At 41.7% G+C, this 19,886-nt stretch overlaps 1 protein-coding gene across 4 annotated transcripts in view; it reads right to left on the bottom strand.

Annotated features, from left to right (window-relative positions):
- slc39a14 (solute carrier family 39 member 14) overlaps positions 1 to 19,179 on the bottom strand; it is a 24,471-nt gene extending 5,292 nt beyond the window's left edge. Inside the window, exons 1-7 of one of the 4 annotated variants that reach the window (XM_031870553.1) lie at positions 16,600 to 19,179; positions 12,485 to 12,585; positions 11,378 to 11,730; positions 8,908 to 9,085; positions 4,748 to 4,917; positions 2,853 to 2,975; positions 54 to 227 (exon numbers count right to left, since the gene is read on the bottom strand). In XM_031870553.1, coding sequence (XP_031726413.1) covers positions 54 to 227; positions 2,853 to 2,975; positions 4,748 to 4,917; positions 8,908 to 9,085; positions 11,378 to 11,689 — 957 coding nt within the window. In that variant the 5' untranslated portion in view covers positions 11,690 to 11,730; positions 12,485 to 12,585; positions 16,600 to 19,179. Of the gene's footprint in view, positions 1 to 53; positions 228 to 2,852; positions 2,976 to 4,747; positions 4,918 to 5,904; positions 6,075 to 8,907; positions 9,086 to 11,377; positions 11,731 to 12,484 lie in introns of all 4 variants that reach the window. The other 3 variants (XM_031870555.1, XM_031870556.1, XM_031870554.1) reach the window with 3 other exon arrangements.
- Between the last annotated feature and the right edge of the window lie 707 nt (positions 19,180 to 19,886).

The raw sequence follows: 19,886 nt of genomic DNA, 5'->3' as shown, positions 1-19,886 counted from the left end.
CTCCCACACACACACACACACACACACACACACACACACACACACACACACACCTGTGGTGTCTGAGCCGGACTGAGCATGAGCTCGCCCTCCCCCGAGTCCACCTTCGCCAGAGCCAGGCTGCTGGCTTCTCCGTTGTGCTGCAGCTTCTCCTTCTCGCCCTCCTCCACGTGGCCGTCGGCTGACGAGTAACGGTCCGTGCTGGGGTAGTGACTGTGGCCGTGGCTCTGAGAATAAAACAGACATCACGATCAATACAGAATATATTAAAAAATAACCTTGAATTTTTGTAAATCAATTTAGGTTTTAAAATGTATTTAACTCTCACTTTGTTGTTGTTATCCTAAAGTTATTAATGCTTTTTAAAATGTATTTTACCATCTACTACATGTGTAATGAAATAAAGAAATTGCAAAAATTGATAAAAAAGGAGCGCTGCGTTTCTTTATTCCCAGTAGCGTAACTAAAACACCTTATTACGCTTTCCTCACACCTGAAACAACGTCACAGGTGAAGAGTCAGTTTGAGAAAATCACTCCTGGAAGCAGAACACATTCAGTGTTTCTCAAGAATACTTTGCCAGAGCCTGACATCACAGTGAGCAGGTTCTCCTCTCAGTACTACACACTAAATACACAAACACATTTTAAAGCCGACGCTGACAGATTTGGAGCTGCTAATCGTCCTTTATGTCTGTTTCTTGGCAACAGCATTGTAGGTGCTAATGTGGGTGAGAGAGCGTCTGTAATTGGATTAGCAGGTCGATGTGTTAGTTGGTGATTATGTTGGCTGGACCACATGACCCAGAGCACAGCAACCACAAGGTGGAGCAACTGTCCCGCAATCAAAGCCGTTACTGTACACTCACTGCTGCTTTTTGTGAATGAAATCAGCCTCTCTGGAAAGCTCTATGAACGTCTGCAGCTTAGCGTTTCACTAAAGCTGGTTTTAAATCTAATTTAGAGGAAAATCTGCAGGTTGAAACACTGCTGTTTGTTTACCAAAGTGACCCGATCTGTATTTCAGACCAACTGACACGTACACTACTACTGCTCTTAAGCAAATAGGCAGAGAAGTGGCCAAGAGCCAACAAATACAACCACACTGAACGCGTTCACAGCCATGAACACAATACTCCTTATAAAGGACTTACAGCTGTGAAAGAAAGACGTGAACTACAACGAGAAGTTAGTTCAGCATGGATTCAACACCAGACATTAAAGATCAATAAATAAAACAAACACACAAAATGATGCAGCCAGTAAACCTTCTCTGTAATCGTCTAGTGTTAATTAATCAGATTACAGTTGCATGTAATGATTATTTCTAATATCCTTAAATCTATAGTTGCTTGATTAATCTGTCCTTCTTTTCTTTTGTTTATTAGCACATAAAAAATCTAACAAAACAATATTAATAATAACAGAATATACAAGGGAGACCAAAAGCCTAAAAGGCTCATCACACGTCTCCCCCAGTCGTTATTTAAACATTAACATAACTTAAGAAAATACAATTTTGAATAAAAATAAGAAGTTTCATTGTACTATAATTATTATTTTTTTTAAAAGCAACAGACAAATAAGTAATATGAAACTAATTAACCAAAAAAGACTTCGACATTTGTGTGGTTGAAGATTTTCGAAATTGCCTCCTGAAGACTGTCAAGTCCCCATGATTGAGTTGTTTGAGCACTAAAGTTTCTTTACTTCAAACATGAGCAGTTGAAGGTAAAAGAGGATATCTTTGACTGGAGCCTCAGAACTTTGTGATGTCAAACATCTGAACGAACGTAAAGCTGAATTCCTCTCCGAACGATACGTGTCACTACGATGTATGAACAGTACAGTCCAGTGCACATTAGGTAACTATGTTAACGTAACGTTAAGATTCACTCCCCGATAAGTAAACTCCTGGAGGCAGGGCCGTGAACTTGAACCACCGGTGCCTCTGGTCCTAACTGGTTGAACCCGCCACAGATCAGTGGATCGTCATGAAGATGCTCAGTGCAACAGATAATTAAAGATGATTAAATGTGCAGTGTGACAACATGGCTTGGTATTACATGGCTTGGTATTACAACAGGAGATGGAGTATAAAGGAACAGACAGTATAAAGGAACAGACGGTAGTACCAGCACAGGAGCAAAGTAAAGTACTGCTGTGGACGTATTTTAGACACCTAATAAAAAGGCCCACCTAAGAAATGATATCATTATTGTGACTGTTTTACAAAAAAGTCTGCTGTTGCTCGACTGTTCCACTTTGTGTCAAACGTGTGTGTTGAGAGTCAACTCCTCTTGATTAAAGGAAACCGATGACAGCTTTGGAGTCCTGGTTTAATGCCGGTCATACCGTGTTGTGTCTTTGTGGGTCGACCCTGGATAGAAGCTGTTTAAAGCGGCCATGAACACCGGCTCTTCTGTCCATCCGCGCTGCTCAGCCTCAACTTAAAGCACTGTTTCTCGCAGCTCTTTCAACATCAAATAACAGCAGTTTCTGTGACTTTCTACTCTTATAACTCACACAGGCTCAATTGTAAAAACGCACCATTTTTTAAGGAAAGAAGAGGAAATACTAATTAAACCAAATATATCTATAAATTAAAGTGACAGTTTGGTTTTAAGCCCCACCTTTCTGGCTTCTTTGTTCTCAAGCTGCCTGCTGCTTCGACAGCTTCCATAGAAAAGTATTCAAAGTGAAAAGCTAAAGCTAACACATCTTAATGCTACGTATTGATCTTATGGATATGCTTGTTGTCGTCATTGTAATTTGCTATTGTCCCACCGCCTGTATCCAACAATAAAACCATATATATATATATCCCGTCATTCTTGCCGTGCATGTACTCACCCCGTTTTTCTGTTTGAGAAGCACTCTGAGGACTTTCTCGGTGAAGAAGAAGAGGTAAAAGCCTGCGAACACCACCGCTGATTTGGACACGTAGAAATCCTTCATGGGGTCAAAACCAAAGGCCTACCATTGTAGAAAAAGAAGATGGTGTGAGGCTGTTAGGAGTGTTTCTAGAAGCTGTTATCACATCATTTCTGCCTGACATCTCTTAATGTGAATTTTGAAATGTAACTGACAAAATGTAATTAAGCAGGTTTTTGAGAGGTTGGTGAATTGCTTGTTTTGAACTCTAAGTGTGAAGTTTCTTTTCTGGCAAAGAGTTAAACTAAATCATTTCCCCACATTTATCTTCACTGTCGGGGTCGATTGATGAACGAACATCAACTATGAGCCGACGTCCTTTTAAAGATATTGCAGAGATATTTCACAGCAGCCTCCAATCTGAGACCGGTTGAATTATGTATGTAACCGTCTCCCCTTCAATAGACACAAACCTCCCACAAATCAAATCAAACCACTTCAGCTCTGAGCTTGTTTTCTTCTCACTATTCATCCCAGATGAACTGATGCAATGAAACACACAACAGCTGTAAACCTGGCCATGATAGGCGTGGGCACCGTCTAGACAGCATTTAAAAGCTGTTTCTCATATGTGTGGGTTGTGTAAACTGAGACTTTGAACTTCAGTCAGTGTGTGGACATGCACCTCGTGTGTTCACACTACAAGCGACAAAGCAACGTTTTTCAGGTCATTCTCAATAGAAGCTAGCAACACGGAGCTACAAACTGACGCGCAACCTCTTGTCGCTGCGTGAAGCGCTGACCACGCTCAGCCTTTTGTTGCTGTAGTCTCTCGTAGTGTGAACACTTGCTAAACTTAATCTAAATGAGAAGCCTGAATTGATTAATGAGGGTGAAGTACATCATTAAAGCTCAATGTCTTCTGTAGAAATTGGACTAAAACAACTCTAATCTGCAGTGACTATGCATTTTCCATTTCAAAATGTAAGAGTTTGCTCGTTGCTCAATTTAGTTAATGCTGGTTGTAACTGGTGGTAAAATGGTTTACAATTAGAGCACAAGACTCCTTCTAGATTAAAGAGTAACTAAACCCCCAAAACACTTTGTTCAGCAGAAAACCGTTGTGTATCGGTTTTTATTGGTGTTTTGATGATCCGGGTCCTACTCTTGACATTTCAGTGCAAAGCGTTTGATTTCTACATATTGTGTTATAAATATAACAAACTGCCGTCAACTGGTTGAAACCCGGCTATTGAAATTGAATTTTGCTCATGGCTGATGTGGAAGCAGGTGATGTGTATGTTGGCAACGTTTGTCACTAACCAGCCCCACCAAAGTCTGGCTAACAGTAACAGTAACATAAACCGAGCCCAGCAGGTCACCTGCCACTTGTTTATGTTCTGCAACTGTAGCATGAAAGGAGGGTGGAGTTAACAAGCTAGCTTGCTAACAAGCGAGGAGCTAAATGGGTAAACGTAATGCATCATCCACACACTCATGTCCCAGCGTAGGAAAGCACATTGCTAACGCCTGATAATAAGTTCTTTACACTGATTTACGACTCCACGGAAAAGAGAAGAAAGGCTTGAGCTGTGCTGTGATTCTAATGCTACACTGGTTACATAAAATAAGCTTCCTATAGATGTGACTTGCTGTATCTTAGCCCCCTTTACAGGCCAAAGTTGAGACTTTTTGCCTGTTCTAGAAGCATTTTCTTAATTTCCAGGAGGCACTTCAGCCTAACTCTGGGGTTTAGTCACTCTTCAATATACACAACAATAACTCATCCTGCTCGTTCCCTTCCTTGAAACTGCGTAGCAACCTTGCACTGCAACTAAGAGCGCCACAGCAGCATCTTGAGAGAGAGCGTCTACCTCTGGGATGAGCTGAAACAGGGCGTTGGAGTAGAGCGTGCCAATGGCCAGGGCTATGAAGTAGAGCAGCAACCGCTTGTAAAAGGTTTTCTTCATGAAGGGCACCACGCAGGCCCCGACCAGCGAACACAGAGAGATCAGTGTCACACATAGGATCCCATAACCCCACACTGATCAACGGAGAGGAGAGGACAGACGGGGGGAGGTAAGGAGAAAAAAAAAAAGAAGACAGAAGTAGTTAGTTGAGAACTGATGTTATCACATTAATCACAAAAGGCAAGGAACAAAAAGTTAAGAGAACACCAACCATTTATCTCCCTGAAAAGAAGAGTAAGAATGAAATCATCCTGAGAAAAATAATTGATTTCATAGACACCGGAGACAACAAGCTCATTTGTTCATTGATTGAGAAGTGACACCACCTTTCATTTGCATTTCAAGATAGGAAGTTGTTGTCCTGTGAAGCAGTCCTCGAACCCCATGCGTTTTGATAGAGAGCGGAAGCAATTAGGGTAAAATTACAGTTTACTTTTGCACACGCACACGCACACACACACACACACACTTTTGTCCTCGTCCACTCAGGTGTCTTGCCAACAGCGTTGTCACATTTCAATTTGAAGGACGCTTTAAGGGTGCGGCGCCCCATTTCTCCAGGATTCTCTTACACTAAACTGAAATTTATGAACCACGAAGCCCAAACGACAGAGTGAGTGAAAACACTTTAATCACATGCTATCTCATGCTGCAGTGGTAGAAGAGAGCTGAACTGTCTCTCCAAGAAAAAACATCATAGCTGGCCGACATCCCATTGCCAGAAAAGCTGCAGACACAGATGCAAAACAATGCCAAGCGATCGGGGATGCAGTGAGGGTAGAGCGAAACCAAAAGGTCTTCCAGAGTGCTTATTAGAGCCCGAGAAAACCACAGAGGAAACACAAAAGGCAGGAAGCTGAGGAAGATATGACCACGACAGACAAAGGAGCCCCTGTCTAAAGGTGCACTGGTTTTATAAACAGCCATGAGGCACTGCAGGGAACTAAAGAGGCTTTCAACTTTGGTGTTTGTGTGTTTTTAAAAAGCATAAAAAAAAGGGTTTGTGGGATGCGAAAAGATTTTTTAAAAAACGTAGAGAGAAATATGGATGGATGGCAAACCTCTGGCAGCAGCTGCAGGATGGCAGTGGAGTACAGCGTGCCGATGGCAAGAGCGATGAAAAAGGTGAGCGCGTATTTCATGTAGCGCGTCTTCAACAGGGGAGTGATGAAGACTCCGGTGAGGGAGAAGCAATTGATCACCGTCACGCTCAGGAAAGAAAAGCCCCACACTGGAGGTTTGAGTGACGGCAAAGGTTGGATGGAAGAGGAAGGAGTAACATTAAAAAACAAAAAAATACTACCGTGCATAATGTGTGCGGTAATTCAGCTGTAAACGCAGCTTGAGCCTTGCATCATCACTCAAACTGTTGTCAGTACAGTTACGTTGTCAAATAAATGCTATGCTAAATTCAAGTTAAAAATCAAATACTGATCTCACAGCATTTATCCGCATCAGCTCTACTAAAATGCAAACAAATGTATTGGATGTTAATTTAACTAACTCAGCTCTGCTGGTTTAAAAGCAGATGTTTATGTATGTTGAGCCTTAACTCAGTGGTTCCCAACAAAGGCTTTGGGACACTGCCAAGTGCTGAAATGATGATTAACTAGATAGAATTATCTATCTTTCTCTCATTTTTAATTTGGTTGTGAAATATTGTTTATAGTTGTACCTCTTCTATCTCTAAATTAACCTACGGGTCACAAGTAGACTTTTTCTTTGCTTTTAAGGGTCCCCGGCCCAAAAAAGGTAGTGAACCACTGGCACCTGTAGAAAAACAAATAAGGCTTCTTGACATTTGTTGAAGGTTTTTGTGCCCTTTTTGTCAGCGGCTGCAGCACCTGTCATGTTCAGAGGAAAATAAATGTTAAATTAACAGAGAATTATGATGAATGCAACGCGGTGAGATAACTTCTCCACGCTGTAAAAATGAAACAAAAGCTGGATTAGAAAAGGTTTTAATAAAAGGTGCTGATTATGGGAGCTCTGACTTCAACGTTTGGTAGTAAACGTAATGGGAAACGATCATGATATACGAGTCAGTGAGGTTTCCATGGCATCCGCCTCCCTGCTGCCGGCAAATCTTCGCACCCTGCAAAGAAAAACAGCTCTCGAGCCAAAATAAGCCGTCTACCAGGGCATGTGTGAGGCGAGCTTGAGGGCTTATGAGCGGAGGATAAGAGAAAACAAATGTACCCCTGCAGAGGGAGAGATAGAGCCACAGCTCTGGGCCTTTAAACCAACTCTCCTCCACCTGCCAGAGGAGGAGATAAACCGGGCTAAATGAAGTGAAATGTGTGAGGCCACACACGAGATTAGAAAGAATATGAAGCCATTGATGTCCGCGGCCGTCACATTCATTCTGAAAGCTGTTATTTTTCTTTAGGTGGAAACTAATGAAGTACTGAGAACATTCCTGGAGCGTCGCTGCTTTCGAACACGAGTTCTGCTGCAGCCTCGAGGGCAGAACATCACACGACGAGTTAAACCAAGTCTGTCATTAGCCTGCTTTTTATACCAGCCACATGCTGCAACGCCAATTTAGCTTCCACCCAATGAGAGCTCAGAAGGCTCGTTAAATTGGACGGAGGTGCCAAAAATGGCTTCCAGAGCTCTCAAGGACAGTCGGCAGTGTGTCTGGAGTTACAGCGAGTCAGCAGCTTTGTTGCTGGGATGCTTTCCTGTCCCGACTGTCTTTACCTGGACGAGATCTCTGCTACATACCGGATGTGCTGACTGAGGCAGGACTGTGGACTGGGTTGGTTTTTAAGCCAAACTGAGAAATGCAATCTGAGCCTTGGCTAACTGAGCGTGCTTATTTTGGCTTCCATCCCCTTCGGGGACATCACGATATCACTGTCTCAAGGCAGCAAAACACACATTTGGAGCTCAGATCTGGCGAAGACATGTTTTGTTTGAAGGTGTCCTTGCATTAGGCTGAAAAATAACAAAGAGTGGGAAAAAAAACATGTATGTATTCACTCTAGAAGGAGCAAAAACAGTTTAAATATACATTAGACGAATAAAGCCAACAGCAAAGTTTACCCAACATCAATACATCAAAAAGTACACAACACTCAACACTCCTCTGACATACTATATAGGTACAGACAGTTAAAGGATAAAGCTGCTGAAACTCTTTGTTTTTGTTGTTGTTAACAAAACCCATGAGAAGACTAGAACTAACATTATGTTAGTCCATCTCTCTAACTTCTCCACCCTGTCAGGTTCCTCTTTGATGTTTGTTTTTTTTACTTGTGGGTCAGATATCTACTTGCCTGAAGTAAATTTGTACTTGCCTCTATAGAAATTGTTGTACTGATAAGTGATAAACAACAAAGACTTAAGTTAAGTTTGTTTTAGTTCTGCCCACATCCTCTCTAACGCCACCCAACTAAACTCCTTTTTCCAGGATCATTTAAAGGCTCGGTGCCATTTTATCACAAGAGATGAGACGTTTAGTTTATTCATAGAAATATTTAAAAACAACAAAAGGTGACTCAAGTGCTCAGCAGGCTTAACTTCCTTAGCTACTCCAATCATCAGCTCTGGGGAAAAGAAATCATGTGTTGAATTTCATTTTTTCCCCCTTGCCCAATCGTTGCAAGTGAGTTGCTAGATTTACTAGCCCAACGTGGCTTTTTACTTGCCCAGGACATGCGGGCGTTCTTTATTGTTGAGCCCTGTATGTATATGTATGTAGTATGTACTGTATGCAAAACATACTCAAAAAGGAGTAGATCCCACTTTCTTTGGGGGTGATTTTCAACTGAAGATTTGATGCACTAATTAATATTTACGGTAGCAGGAAATAAGTGCAACAGTGTGGCTCATTAATTTGTTTTTAATAGTTTAATTATGGAAACAATACTTCTAGTAGGATCATCTCATGGTTTGCTTTGGTCTTTTCATTGGATTTGTTGATGTTAACCAAAGGAATGTAGAATATCACCAGACTTATCCTTTAAACCTCATTACAGGAAAGATTAAAAAAATACCTTCAGTGTTCTCAAAGATAGACAAATATCATTTAACATTTTATATTAATGGTCTTTGCTCACCTTCGGCGTCTGTGGGCCTGGGGGAGGGGTCAACGGTTGACTCCTCCTCTTTTTGCGCCCTGCAGGTGCCGGCATCCAGCTGCTGCAGCATGGTGGGGCAGAGCTCCCGCAGGCCCGGCCCGTCCAGCCGGGACTGCTCGCTGATGCTGTGAACGGCCAGCGTGTCTGCAGGCAAGCACTGGGAATGAAAACCAAAAGAAGATACCATTTCACTTCAAAACAATTGAGTTAGCCAAGTATGTATTCAGTGGCAGGTCAGGGTGCTTTGCGGGCAGAAATTAGCTTTCAGTATTTGGAGTATTTAGAGACGAGCAGCCACCTGTGACAACATGCGTGCGACACGTGAATGAACACGTTACTGGCAAAGAGCCTCACCACATGTGGTGAGCAGTGACGGTTATTGGTCTCACACCTCTACAACAATGGGCACCGCCCGTTTGTATTTTCATATTCACAAAGGTAAGGACTGAGTGTACATTCCAGTACCTGAACTACATGTGACATTCACCTCTTTGTTCTGTATCTCGTTTCTCAGAAGAGTTTATTGCTCTGCCACCATTACTCAGAGAAAATCTATTCAAAAGCCCATCAGCAAGTGAGTCAATCACCCACGACACTAAGCATGGGAAATATGCTAAATATTTCAGCTGTCTGGCACCGGTGGCTCCTGCTTCTTCCAGGCAGGACAAAAGCTGGATTTACCTCTTCAGCTGGAGCTTTGTTGAGAGGAGCTCTGAGGTATCCACCGGGCTTGGGTGGTACTCCACGCTATTTACGCTATTCTTTCTACTGTTTGAAGTGCACACGATGCCCCATCAGAGGTCAGTCTACCGCTCTACTGGCTGACAAAGATGGGATAGGAGTGATAGGGATAGCGTTAGGCCTAGAGGACTGGGTAAAATAAAATAAGAAAATGCCGCTCCCCTTGTTGAGGGAGTATTTCAGGTTTAGTCCGGATGATAAAGATCCAACTTGACGAGCCTACATCAACCAACCACAGCAGGTGCTTTTTCTAACTCAACAAAAAAGCCAGAAAATGAGGAACATGCACGGAGTGTACAGCAAGATATTCCATTCGCTATCTGGACTTCTTCCCCTCATCGATAGGCAGTCATGAAGCGATACTTATTTTGTTTAACAACACCTTTAGCGGAAACATATTGCCACATTTCACTTCAACTTGAGATAAACTTTTTCCAAACTATAAAAGCTGTTTATTAGCCACATGATTTCTGCCTCACCTGCACATCTTCTCCATTAAGCCCACTGTGTCCGTGTCCACAGGCCATCCTCCAGCAAGAGGGAGCTCATCTATTCATGTATTATTCTAGAAGTATCTAAACACAGCAAGACTAACTGTCTAAGTGGGCTATTTGCATATTAGACACACAACAGTGTCGGCTAGACAACGACATCACATACAGCTTTTCTTAATTCAGGATAAACTGTTACCGTCCAGGCAAAGTATTGAAACAGCTAACGTGCAACTCCTCAAAACAATGTGAATACACGTCCCGGTGAAGGAGATACGGGTATACATGTGGCACACTAATATAATATACCCAGAAGGAACTATAGCTCCTCAACCATCAGGACTGTATCACATATCTGGTCTTCTTTGAGGGGTAAGAAGCTACAGAATATGAATCTACTGTAAGTAAACTAAACTATATTAACAAGCCAGAGAAAATGAAGAAGCAATCATTTTTATCCTCGCCACAATTCCACCAAGCAGCCAGTTCAGTTTTACTCTTTTCTGACATTTTTAAGATTGAAAAATGAATTGATTGACAGTAAAGGTATTACTGGGAAAAAGAGACGGGGAACAACATGGTCAAAGAATGAGACCGCTCCGTCATCAGGGCTTCCCAAATTCAGTTAATAATGAAACAAGCACATCATTTACATAACAGTGCTGACTGCAGAGGTCTTCCTTTACGCATTTACATTGAACCTCCAGTGGTCATCACATTCACATCTGGCTGTTCATTGTTCATTGGCTGTCGCAGAATCAGTAATCTAATCTTCTTAAAAACTAGTTTTTACAGACTGGCTATTTATATGATGTCATCTTTTTACTTTTATTTTATTTCATTTTATTTTATTTCATTTTTTTTAAATTTTACTTTATTTTATTTTATTTTATTTTATTCTTATTGTATCGATTGGTTTTATTGTTTCATCTATTGAACTGTTAATATCAGTGTTTTCCTTGGTCTCTCAAAGCATTTAGTAAACTCTGTTTTTAAGCTGTTATATAAATAAAGTTAATAGCAGATGTTACAAGCCAAGTAGCTTCAATCATTAAAGGGTTTCAAACAGCGTGAGCGAGTGCTACAGTAAGTCATTATATTTCTTAAATCATGTTCATTAATTAAACATTATAAAAAAGTTAGAACCAAAACGTGGTAGCTTCTTGTGCGGAGATTCATTTTGCACCTGAACTCAAAGAACTCAGTTTAGTTCTCACCTTGGAGCGGTTGGACTTGAGAGGTGTGTTTATCGTCGGCGTCTCCGCCACGTTGCTGCCGTCGCCGTCGCCGTCGCCTGCATCCCCTTCACCCTGACCCTGGCTGATAAGGGCCAGCAGCGAGCGCAGCTGGGGCACCGAGATGGTGCCATTGTCTCCGTAGCGGGACAGCAGGTCCTGGAGGACCTGAGCGGGGGACTGCGTCTGACCCTCTCCCTGACATGTCACAGCCAGGGCCAGAACAAACATCAGCTGGCACCGGAGGAGGGTGATGGACGTGGTGGCTCGGCCATGAGGAGACCAGATAAGCATGGCTTCTTTTCTGGCTTCTTTACTGGCTGGAGGACGTCGGTCTGTGGAGGGAGGACGGGAAGAGAATAAGAGAAATACTTAAACTAGGACTAAAAAAAACACCATTTCCAAATTGTGTTTGAACCCATTTCAACATATGGAGTTACATAATAACATTGCATGAATAAATAAAAACAGACTTAAATCAAGCTGATAGATGGAATATTGATCAACTATTAGGCAACAAAACAGGATTTGAAGAAGCATTTAGTGCCATGTTTTAGTTACAAAACAGTTTGAAATACGAGACAAAATGACTGTAGGACAGCACTCAAGAACATTGATGCACAACCCTATTGTGTACTGAATATACCTTGCACGTTGCAGCTTTAGGCATCTGTATATTCAATTATTTAGCAGGTAAGGGGACAATCCTAAACACCCAAAGTCCACTCAAAGGCCCACTGATGGACCATTAGCACAAAGCACAGAGAGGGAGGAGGAAACCAGCAGGAGAAACAGACAATTACACACAATTACAGCACACATTCACCAGACAACACACACACCATCAGTATGTAACACTCTCTGAAACACAAACCAGACACTGAGCGTTTTTTCCTCTTCACTTAAAACACAGCAGTTTTTTCACACACACACACACACACACACACACACACACACACACACACACACACACACACACACACACACACACACACACACACACACACACCATTCCACCCTGCAGGTCCACATGCAAAGCTGAGGCTGAATAAACAGACACCATTCATGTTTGTGTGAAGAAACGCTCACCTTTTCCTACAGAGCCTCTAATGATAGCTGGTGCGTTAAGCCCCTGAGTCAGTCTGTCTGCCCCGAGGCTCAGAGTGTGCTGAGTAATGCCCACAGGTTACCTGGGAGCAGTGATGAAGTCAAGGGGGGGGGGGGGGGGTGGAAGGAAGCACAGCTCCTCAGGAGTGCAGCGGAGGAGAGACAGATAAAAACGAAGGCTACGACTCACCGGTGAGGAAGAAAGAAATAGGAAAGGATGAAGAAGCAGTGAAGAAGAAAATAAACCAGAAATGGCAGCTGCCAGCTTAAATGTTCTGTCTGCTGCTCTTCCCCATCGACTTGCCTCCTTCACATTCCAATCCAACACTTAAGACCACAGCGTCCAGCACCGAGCCAAACCCACGTTAGTATTTCTTTTATGAAGCTGCAATGAGCATTCCTCCTCCATTTATATGTGACAACATAAAGGCCGGCGGTGGAATCTGACGGGGAAATACTGCAGCTCGTAAAACATCCGATTCAGCTACTGTGGAGGAACCCATCATGCTGCCAGCCAATAGGATCACCTCTCCGTCGCCGAGGGGTTAGAACCTCCAGATAACTGGCTTATAAAGCCAGGAGAGTCTGAACAAATGACACACCGACTCTGCCTCTTCTTTCTTTATATACAGTGTGCTGCCGAGATGCCGCTGGGCAAGGCGCTACATCCAAACTGCTCATGTGGCCAAGTGAGTTTATGTGTCTGTGGAGGTCAGCTGTGTGGAAATGTGACAAGTCTGTCTGCTTCTAATCTGAGTATAATCACAAACTTTACCCTCTCGGGGATGACGAGGCAAAGAGAAGACTCTCCCCTTCAATAAGTCTCCTCAATGACTTGCATCTTCTCTCTCTCTCAAACTGTCCACCTGTGCTCTCTCTAATGAGGCCGTATTCTGAACTCCAGCAAGTGGAAAGCAGGGTACAGAAAATAAGAAAAGAAAATCCTGTTTTTAAGTCTCTTTAGTGCCATTTCTTTTCGTTTCTCCCCGGAGCACTACTCTCTTATTCAATCCTCTGAACCTTGCCCTCCTTACTTCTGCTGCTGTTAGTGAGACTCAGTGGAAGCCAGGAGGGAACAATGCTGCTGAGAGTGGAAAATGATTGTTCAAATCTTCCATTACAGAACTCAGTTCTATATCATATTTAGATAGATAGATGCATGTCTATACACAGGCCTATACTGTGTTGTAGTAAGCTCACTTGCTGAACCAGTTTTTCCATGAAATAACTGATGGGAATGTCTGTTTTTTTTTGCTAATCTACTAACTTAAATACCTGACATTAATCCAAACATTACCATCATTGAGTTGTTCCCACTGATTTTCAGCATTGCCAGCAAAGGTGTAACGCTGCAGAGATATTAAAGAGACGGCTAAATTAAATGGAGGAAGCTGATAACCGATTACTGGAAGTCTTTTGGTGGTTGTCAGCTCATTTTATGCCAAAACTCTCCGCATCGCTGGGACTTAGCTGGTTAAATAAAGGTGAAACAACAATAGAGCATACATCTGTATTATCTAGATGTAGATGTTCATATCCCCAAACACTACTTGAAGCTTTTACTCCAGCAGTGATGCTGCTTCAACCTACACCGGTCAAGAGGTTCACAACGGGATAAACGTCCAACAATAAGTCCAAAAGGCCTCAGCTCTCCTCTTCCACATTTATTTTTCATTAAGAGAAGAGTGAAGGAGGCGACGTGTGATGAGATGTTTAGGAGTGACTAAAGGCAGCAGCGCAAAGACGGACATGCCCTGGATAAACACTGTCCTTCTTAATGTCTTTACAGGTTAAAGGCAGAGTACGCGTTGCATTTAAGCACGAGATTATTTCCACTAAAGTTAAAACAATGTCTGTTCACCACCGAGGCAAAGGTGATAAAGGAGTGGAATCGACTTGCATTGAGAAATAACAGGGCTTATGGGAAGTGTGGTCTTTAGTTTGGCAAACAAAAGCACTTACGATACCTGTGGGAACACCCAAGATCCAACATTACATCAACTTACCACAAGTAATCTGCAAATGATGCGTCAGTGTTTAAGTAAATGGACCAAATTAAATGTTTTCCTCCGTTCAGTTAACTTTGTGATGGTGATCACGGTAATAATGAGTTATCGTGACTGCTTCTTTTTTGTTTGAGATCATTGTTTAGTTGCAACAATTGCTGTTTATGCCGATATTCATTTAATTTTGATTAAAGTTGATTGATTAAAGTTTAGAGGACAAACCTTGAACGGGATTCACATTTTCTTAGCTCATGCGTTTGCCTTTTGAAACTCTCGTGCACTGATATCCTCCTCAAAAACACAGCATCGGCTGCGCTCTGTTTGGCATGCGGATAAGATAACCAGTGAGGAAGAGGAGCTGTCAAACTGCTGCGATGATAACATGGACGTTAAATACACATGCACTGCGTCCTGATTTTGCTCCGGAGAGCATGAAAGATCCAAACGGCCGCGGTCCAATCAAAACAATGCAGAGGCTGCTTGGTAAATGTCAGCCCGTCCGGTCAGACCAGTGTCACCGCACACTCGTTGAGGAGTCCAAGGCCTATTTGTGGCTGTGGAGATAAAGGACGGTGGGAAGAGACAGGCAGTCTGCAGCCTTCGAAGGCCTCTGCCACGAAGTTGAATACGATGTTGAATACGAGAGTCAGCGACGGAGGACGCGAGAGGGAAGAGCAGGAAGGGAAAATGTTTAGTCACAGTCTGCTGGACTTCAGTCCCAGCGGCATGCACTCGACTCTGCTCTGCTCAGCCTTTCAAATCTTTCTCTGTTCTTAGAAAGTCGCCTGTTTTTCCCTGTTTCGAAAATTTGAGACTTTCCTCTCGTGACGTTGTCAGATTAGAAAAACAAACAGGTGACTGCCACTCAAGCCACGAGCAAACATGTGATACATTTAAGAAAAACAGAGAAAGTCCGGGAGTGAGTCAATGGTGATTAGGCTTTATCAGGCAAACCAAACGATCAGAATTATCAGCAATAAGGCCACGTCTCTCAGCACACAGGGTTCCTGGACCCGTGTAAACACAGCTCGGGGAGAAATGTCCCTTTGTTATCATCAACTCCACCACCTGACTGAGCAGAAATAAAACCTCTGATCGGTCTTAAGTGTAGCAGGAGGTCAAAGGGGAGACGCTAACACCAGCCTGCACACAGCACAAAGGAAAGAGACAAATGGTGTAACCATACAAACTGTCACCACTCCAAACCGACACACAATGCTTTTAAATAGGTTGGTGAGTAACTCAGGCAGAGATTAAGTTAACAACACGTTCTATTTTGGCAACATGTTCTTCTCTGACACTTCTGCACTGGTCTGTTGGATCTCGACTCTCCTTTTACTCGTCTGAAACAGTTTCAAGAGAAGCCATCCTCATTTGTTTTCTATTCCTGCAGCAACAAAAATAAGTGACGGGAGTCTCATCGATCTGGATTTAAATCTACCGCCATGAAACCAACGAGATGATCAGATGCGACTGTGCTGTTACGCCACACAATAAGGTTTTAAAAGCACACTAAACCTGGTTCAAAAGACCTTTAGCACTGTAATTGTGTGTGTTTTCATTTTTGCATTTAATTGTATGCAGTCCAATGATTCATGACATTGCTGTATGGTTAATGAATAATCCCATTTTGCTGCAATAATAAAAAATAATAACATGTTGGCACAAGACGAATTAAGTCAAGGCTTTATCTTAAATTTTCCTTCGGGGACAGAATTTGCAATCAAATACCACATCAACACAATTCAATTTATCAAAGTACACCACAGAAAATCTCACCAATTACTGACTGATTTAATCGTTTAAAATATCAGAAAACAGTGAAAGATGCCTTTCACAATCTCCCAGAGTTCACGGCGACACATCAGATTACTACCAAGAAAAAAAAAACTAAGAACAAGAGCATCAGCAGCACTATATCATGAGAAGTACGTATCTGGTGAGGTCTGGTGATCACAATATAAAACCCAACAGAAGGCTGCAGCTCCGTCACCAACACACCATTATTAACATTAATAACCTGTGATTAGACGTGTGTCTCATTCAGAATCAGACACCAGCAGAAACCTTTTTCTAAAGAGCCGACCGTACCTTTCCTGACTGGAGACACACCAACAGCAGCTGTCCCTCACTACTTCCTTCTGGATTCAAGGCAGCCGGTTATCACACGTCTACACACTCTCCCGTCTCATCCCCGGGTCTCTTTATATACCGCTGGAGTTAAGGGCAGGCTGAGCTCATCACTCTTCACCCCGACGACCGTAATTACTGTCTCTGTGATATCATCAACAAGGACCGTCATTAAAGGAGAGAAAGATGGCCGCACGGCGGTTCACCGAGCGCATCGTAAATGTTCTCCACTCATCCCGAGTGTGCAACAAAGCACCATTCAACCACATGATTATAGGGTTTGTACATGACTGGGTCTGAGTCAGGTCCTCACTTCTACCCAGAGGCCAGCTTAGAGGTCAGAGGTCGGGATGCAGAAGACCACGGAGCGCATTGAGACCTGTGGTGGTTGTTTTGGGGGGGTTTTTTAACACTTTTTCTACATTTCATAAAGAAATGTTAAACATTTTACCTAACTAGCTACATGTATCTAACAGCTGCAGTTTGACTTACTTTGCAGAATATTATCTTACAATAAAACATATGATAGGTGCCGGAAATAACTTCCCGACAGTTATATTTCAAGTAGTTCGAACATTTTACCTCCTTAAGATTAATGCATAACTTATTTAACACCCTAAAGCTCTGAAAATCTTTGTTTACTTTTGCCATGTCTGCTCTTTGCATGATTACAGTAGACAAATACATGAATGGTTTATAATTTACATTAATCAAACTGTTTTTCCAAAACTTTCCCCAACCTGGAAAATCCTATGACAGACTATTTAAGGTTCATCGTGATCATATGAAGCATGATTGATAGTTTATTTTCAGGATTTAAGACTTTTTTCACCACTAAAGACATCTCAGGAAGGCATCACCTTAATTTAAAGGGATTTATTACTTTTAATTATGCAGACAACTTCAGAAACAAACAGTGGTGGAATGTAAGGGAGTATAAGTATAAGTACAAATCTGGGGTAATCGTACTGTTTGAGTATTTCCACTTAATGCAACTTTATCCTTCTACTCCACTACATTTAGAGGCTAAATTGTACTTTTTACTCAACATTTGTCCAACAGCTTTAGTTACTTTTCAGGTTATTATTTTTAATCTCCTTACTTTCCAGTGAAAACCACATTATTGTGGTGATTTTAAATGTTTGTTATAAACTGAAGGATAAAGTGTTCCTTTGTGAGTGGAGAAGATTCTCAAGATAAATAAAGTATTTAAAAAGCCGGTTCGATAAGCTTTTACTGCACAATCAATACTTTTGCTTTAAGTACATTTTGCTGATACATATTTTTACCTACATAAGATTTTGAATGCAGGACTTTAATTTACAGTTGAGTATTCTCAGTGTGGTATCAGTACTTATACACAAGTAGAGGGTCTGAGTACTTCTCCCACCACTTAACCACAGCTTATCACCATACACACTGTATATTTATCACCTACAGATTCTTTACAAGAAGAACAATGACTGAGTATTCTCATAGTGTGGTATTAGTACTTATACATAAGTAGAGGATCTGAGTACTTCACCCACCACTGAACAATACTTACTGTATATTTATCACCTATAAATTATTTACAATAATAATAATAAAAGGTCCAGAGGCAGAATAAACTAAATACAGAACTGTGGTCTTCTCAGCTCAAATAATGAGACACAATACTTTTACATCATTTAGAAACCTCTGGGATTCATAAAAATATGTTTTACTTAATATAATAAAACAATGACAGAGAACATGCGAGTACGCATTGATTTACTCTTTGTTAATTCAAGTGCACACATACTTTTACCCCAGTAAGGTTTTGGATGTAGTACTTTCACTTTCACAGTCAGGTACTAGTACTTTAACTTTAGTAAAGGATCTGAATAGTTACTTCTTCCTCCACTTGAAACAGAATAATTTAGAGGGAGAAACATCTAGTAATAGGACGCTATGACTGGCGCGTTACTCTTTAAGCATGTTTCCTGTCTCTCGCCTGGACACCCACACTCTTTCCATCGCTCAGGTTTTCATAATTACAGAATGATGGAGGGAAACCCCACGGACAAGCCAGTTAGTCTTAACTTGATCCAGCTAACCCTACGGACAAGCCAGTTAATCTTAACTTGATCCAGCTACATTAAGTTAGCTTCTATAGCAAGTCTTGAGTCAAGCTAACCCAGGCGCGATAAGCTTCTAATGTGTTAATAAACGTCTTCAGGGTCAATTAGCAGACAGCTGTCTGTTAGCGTTAGCTAGCTAAAAAGGTAGAGCCAGGTTATATTAGCCGGCTTCTTCTTCCTCTTCTTCTTCGTTGTTTTTTATTTTAGTAGCCGCTACAAATAGCTTACCGGGGTGATGCAGAAAATCAGTCCTGACGTCAAACTGCTCTTTAACAACAGCGTCCCTCTTGATAGGTCACAGACAGACAGGTTAGATAAAATGTCTCCGGTACGTTCACTCATTCACAGAGAGACGGACGGACAGGCGCGTTTATTTTTTCCTCGTCCTCCCATTCAAATAACATCACACAGCAACGGCAGCAGCAGCGCGTGGAGGATGTGGTGGGGTCATTCTCAGTGGTGACGTCGGCAGTTCGTCCTCTGAAGGTTTTTTTTTCAAAGTGGTTGTGTCTCCCCCATGCGGCCGACGGCGGGTACTGCAAGATCCTGAAAAGAATACACAGACAGACAGACAGACAGAAAGAATACACAGACAGACAGATAGATGGATACTTTATTAATCCTGCAAGGGGAAATTTGTTCGCTACAGCAAATATAAAAATATTAAATATAAAAATACACAATATATACAATAAAAACCACAGACTAAAAAAATATTAAATATAAAAATGCACAATATATACAATGAAGTAAAGAAGTATTATAAATAAGTAACAAAACAGTAGAGAATATTAACTAAGTAAAGAATAACTGAAATATTATATATGCAGACAGAATAATTGTTGTATTGCACAGTGTATTTATATTGCACAGATTTTGTTGTCCCCCCCTCAGGCCTTAAACCCTGAACCTGACGTCACCTGATAAGAGGTAATTTAAAATAATATATTTACTCGTTTTTGTCAAAACATACAGATTCAATGACAAAATGAAACATTTGATGAATAAATTAATAAATATCCTCTGGTTTCATGTGTTTATATACAACGTTTCTGTGTAAATGAATTATGACAGGCTGAACACACCTGTGCCGTCCTCTTTGTTTACCTTCTTTCTTTTTTTTTCTTTACATCTGACAGAAAGGAA

The sequence above is a fragment of the Anarrhichthys ocellatus genome, unplaced genomic scaffold (genome assembly GCF_004355925.1).
Source record: "Anarrhichthys ocellatus isolate YVR2014 unplaced genomic scaffold, GSC_Weel_1.0 scaffold53, whole genome shotgun sequence".
In the NCBI taxonomy this organism is placed as follows: domain Eukaryota; kingdom Metazoa; phylum Chordata; class Actinopteri; order Perciformes; family Anarhichadidae; genus Anarrhichthys; species Anarrhichthys ocellatus.
Note: the sequence above shows the minus strand (reverse complement) of the source record. Positions and strands in the feature narration are given on the sequence as shown.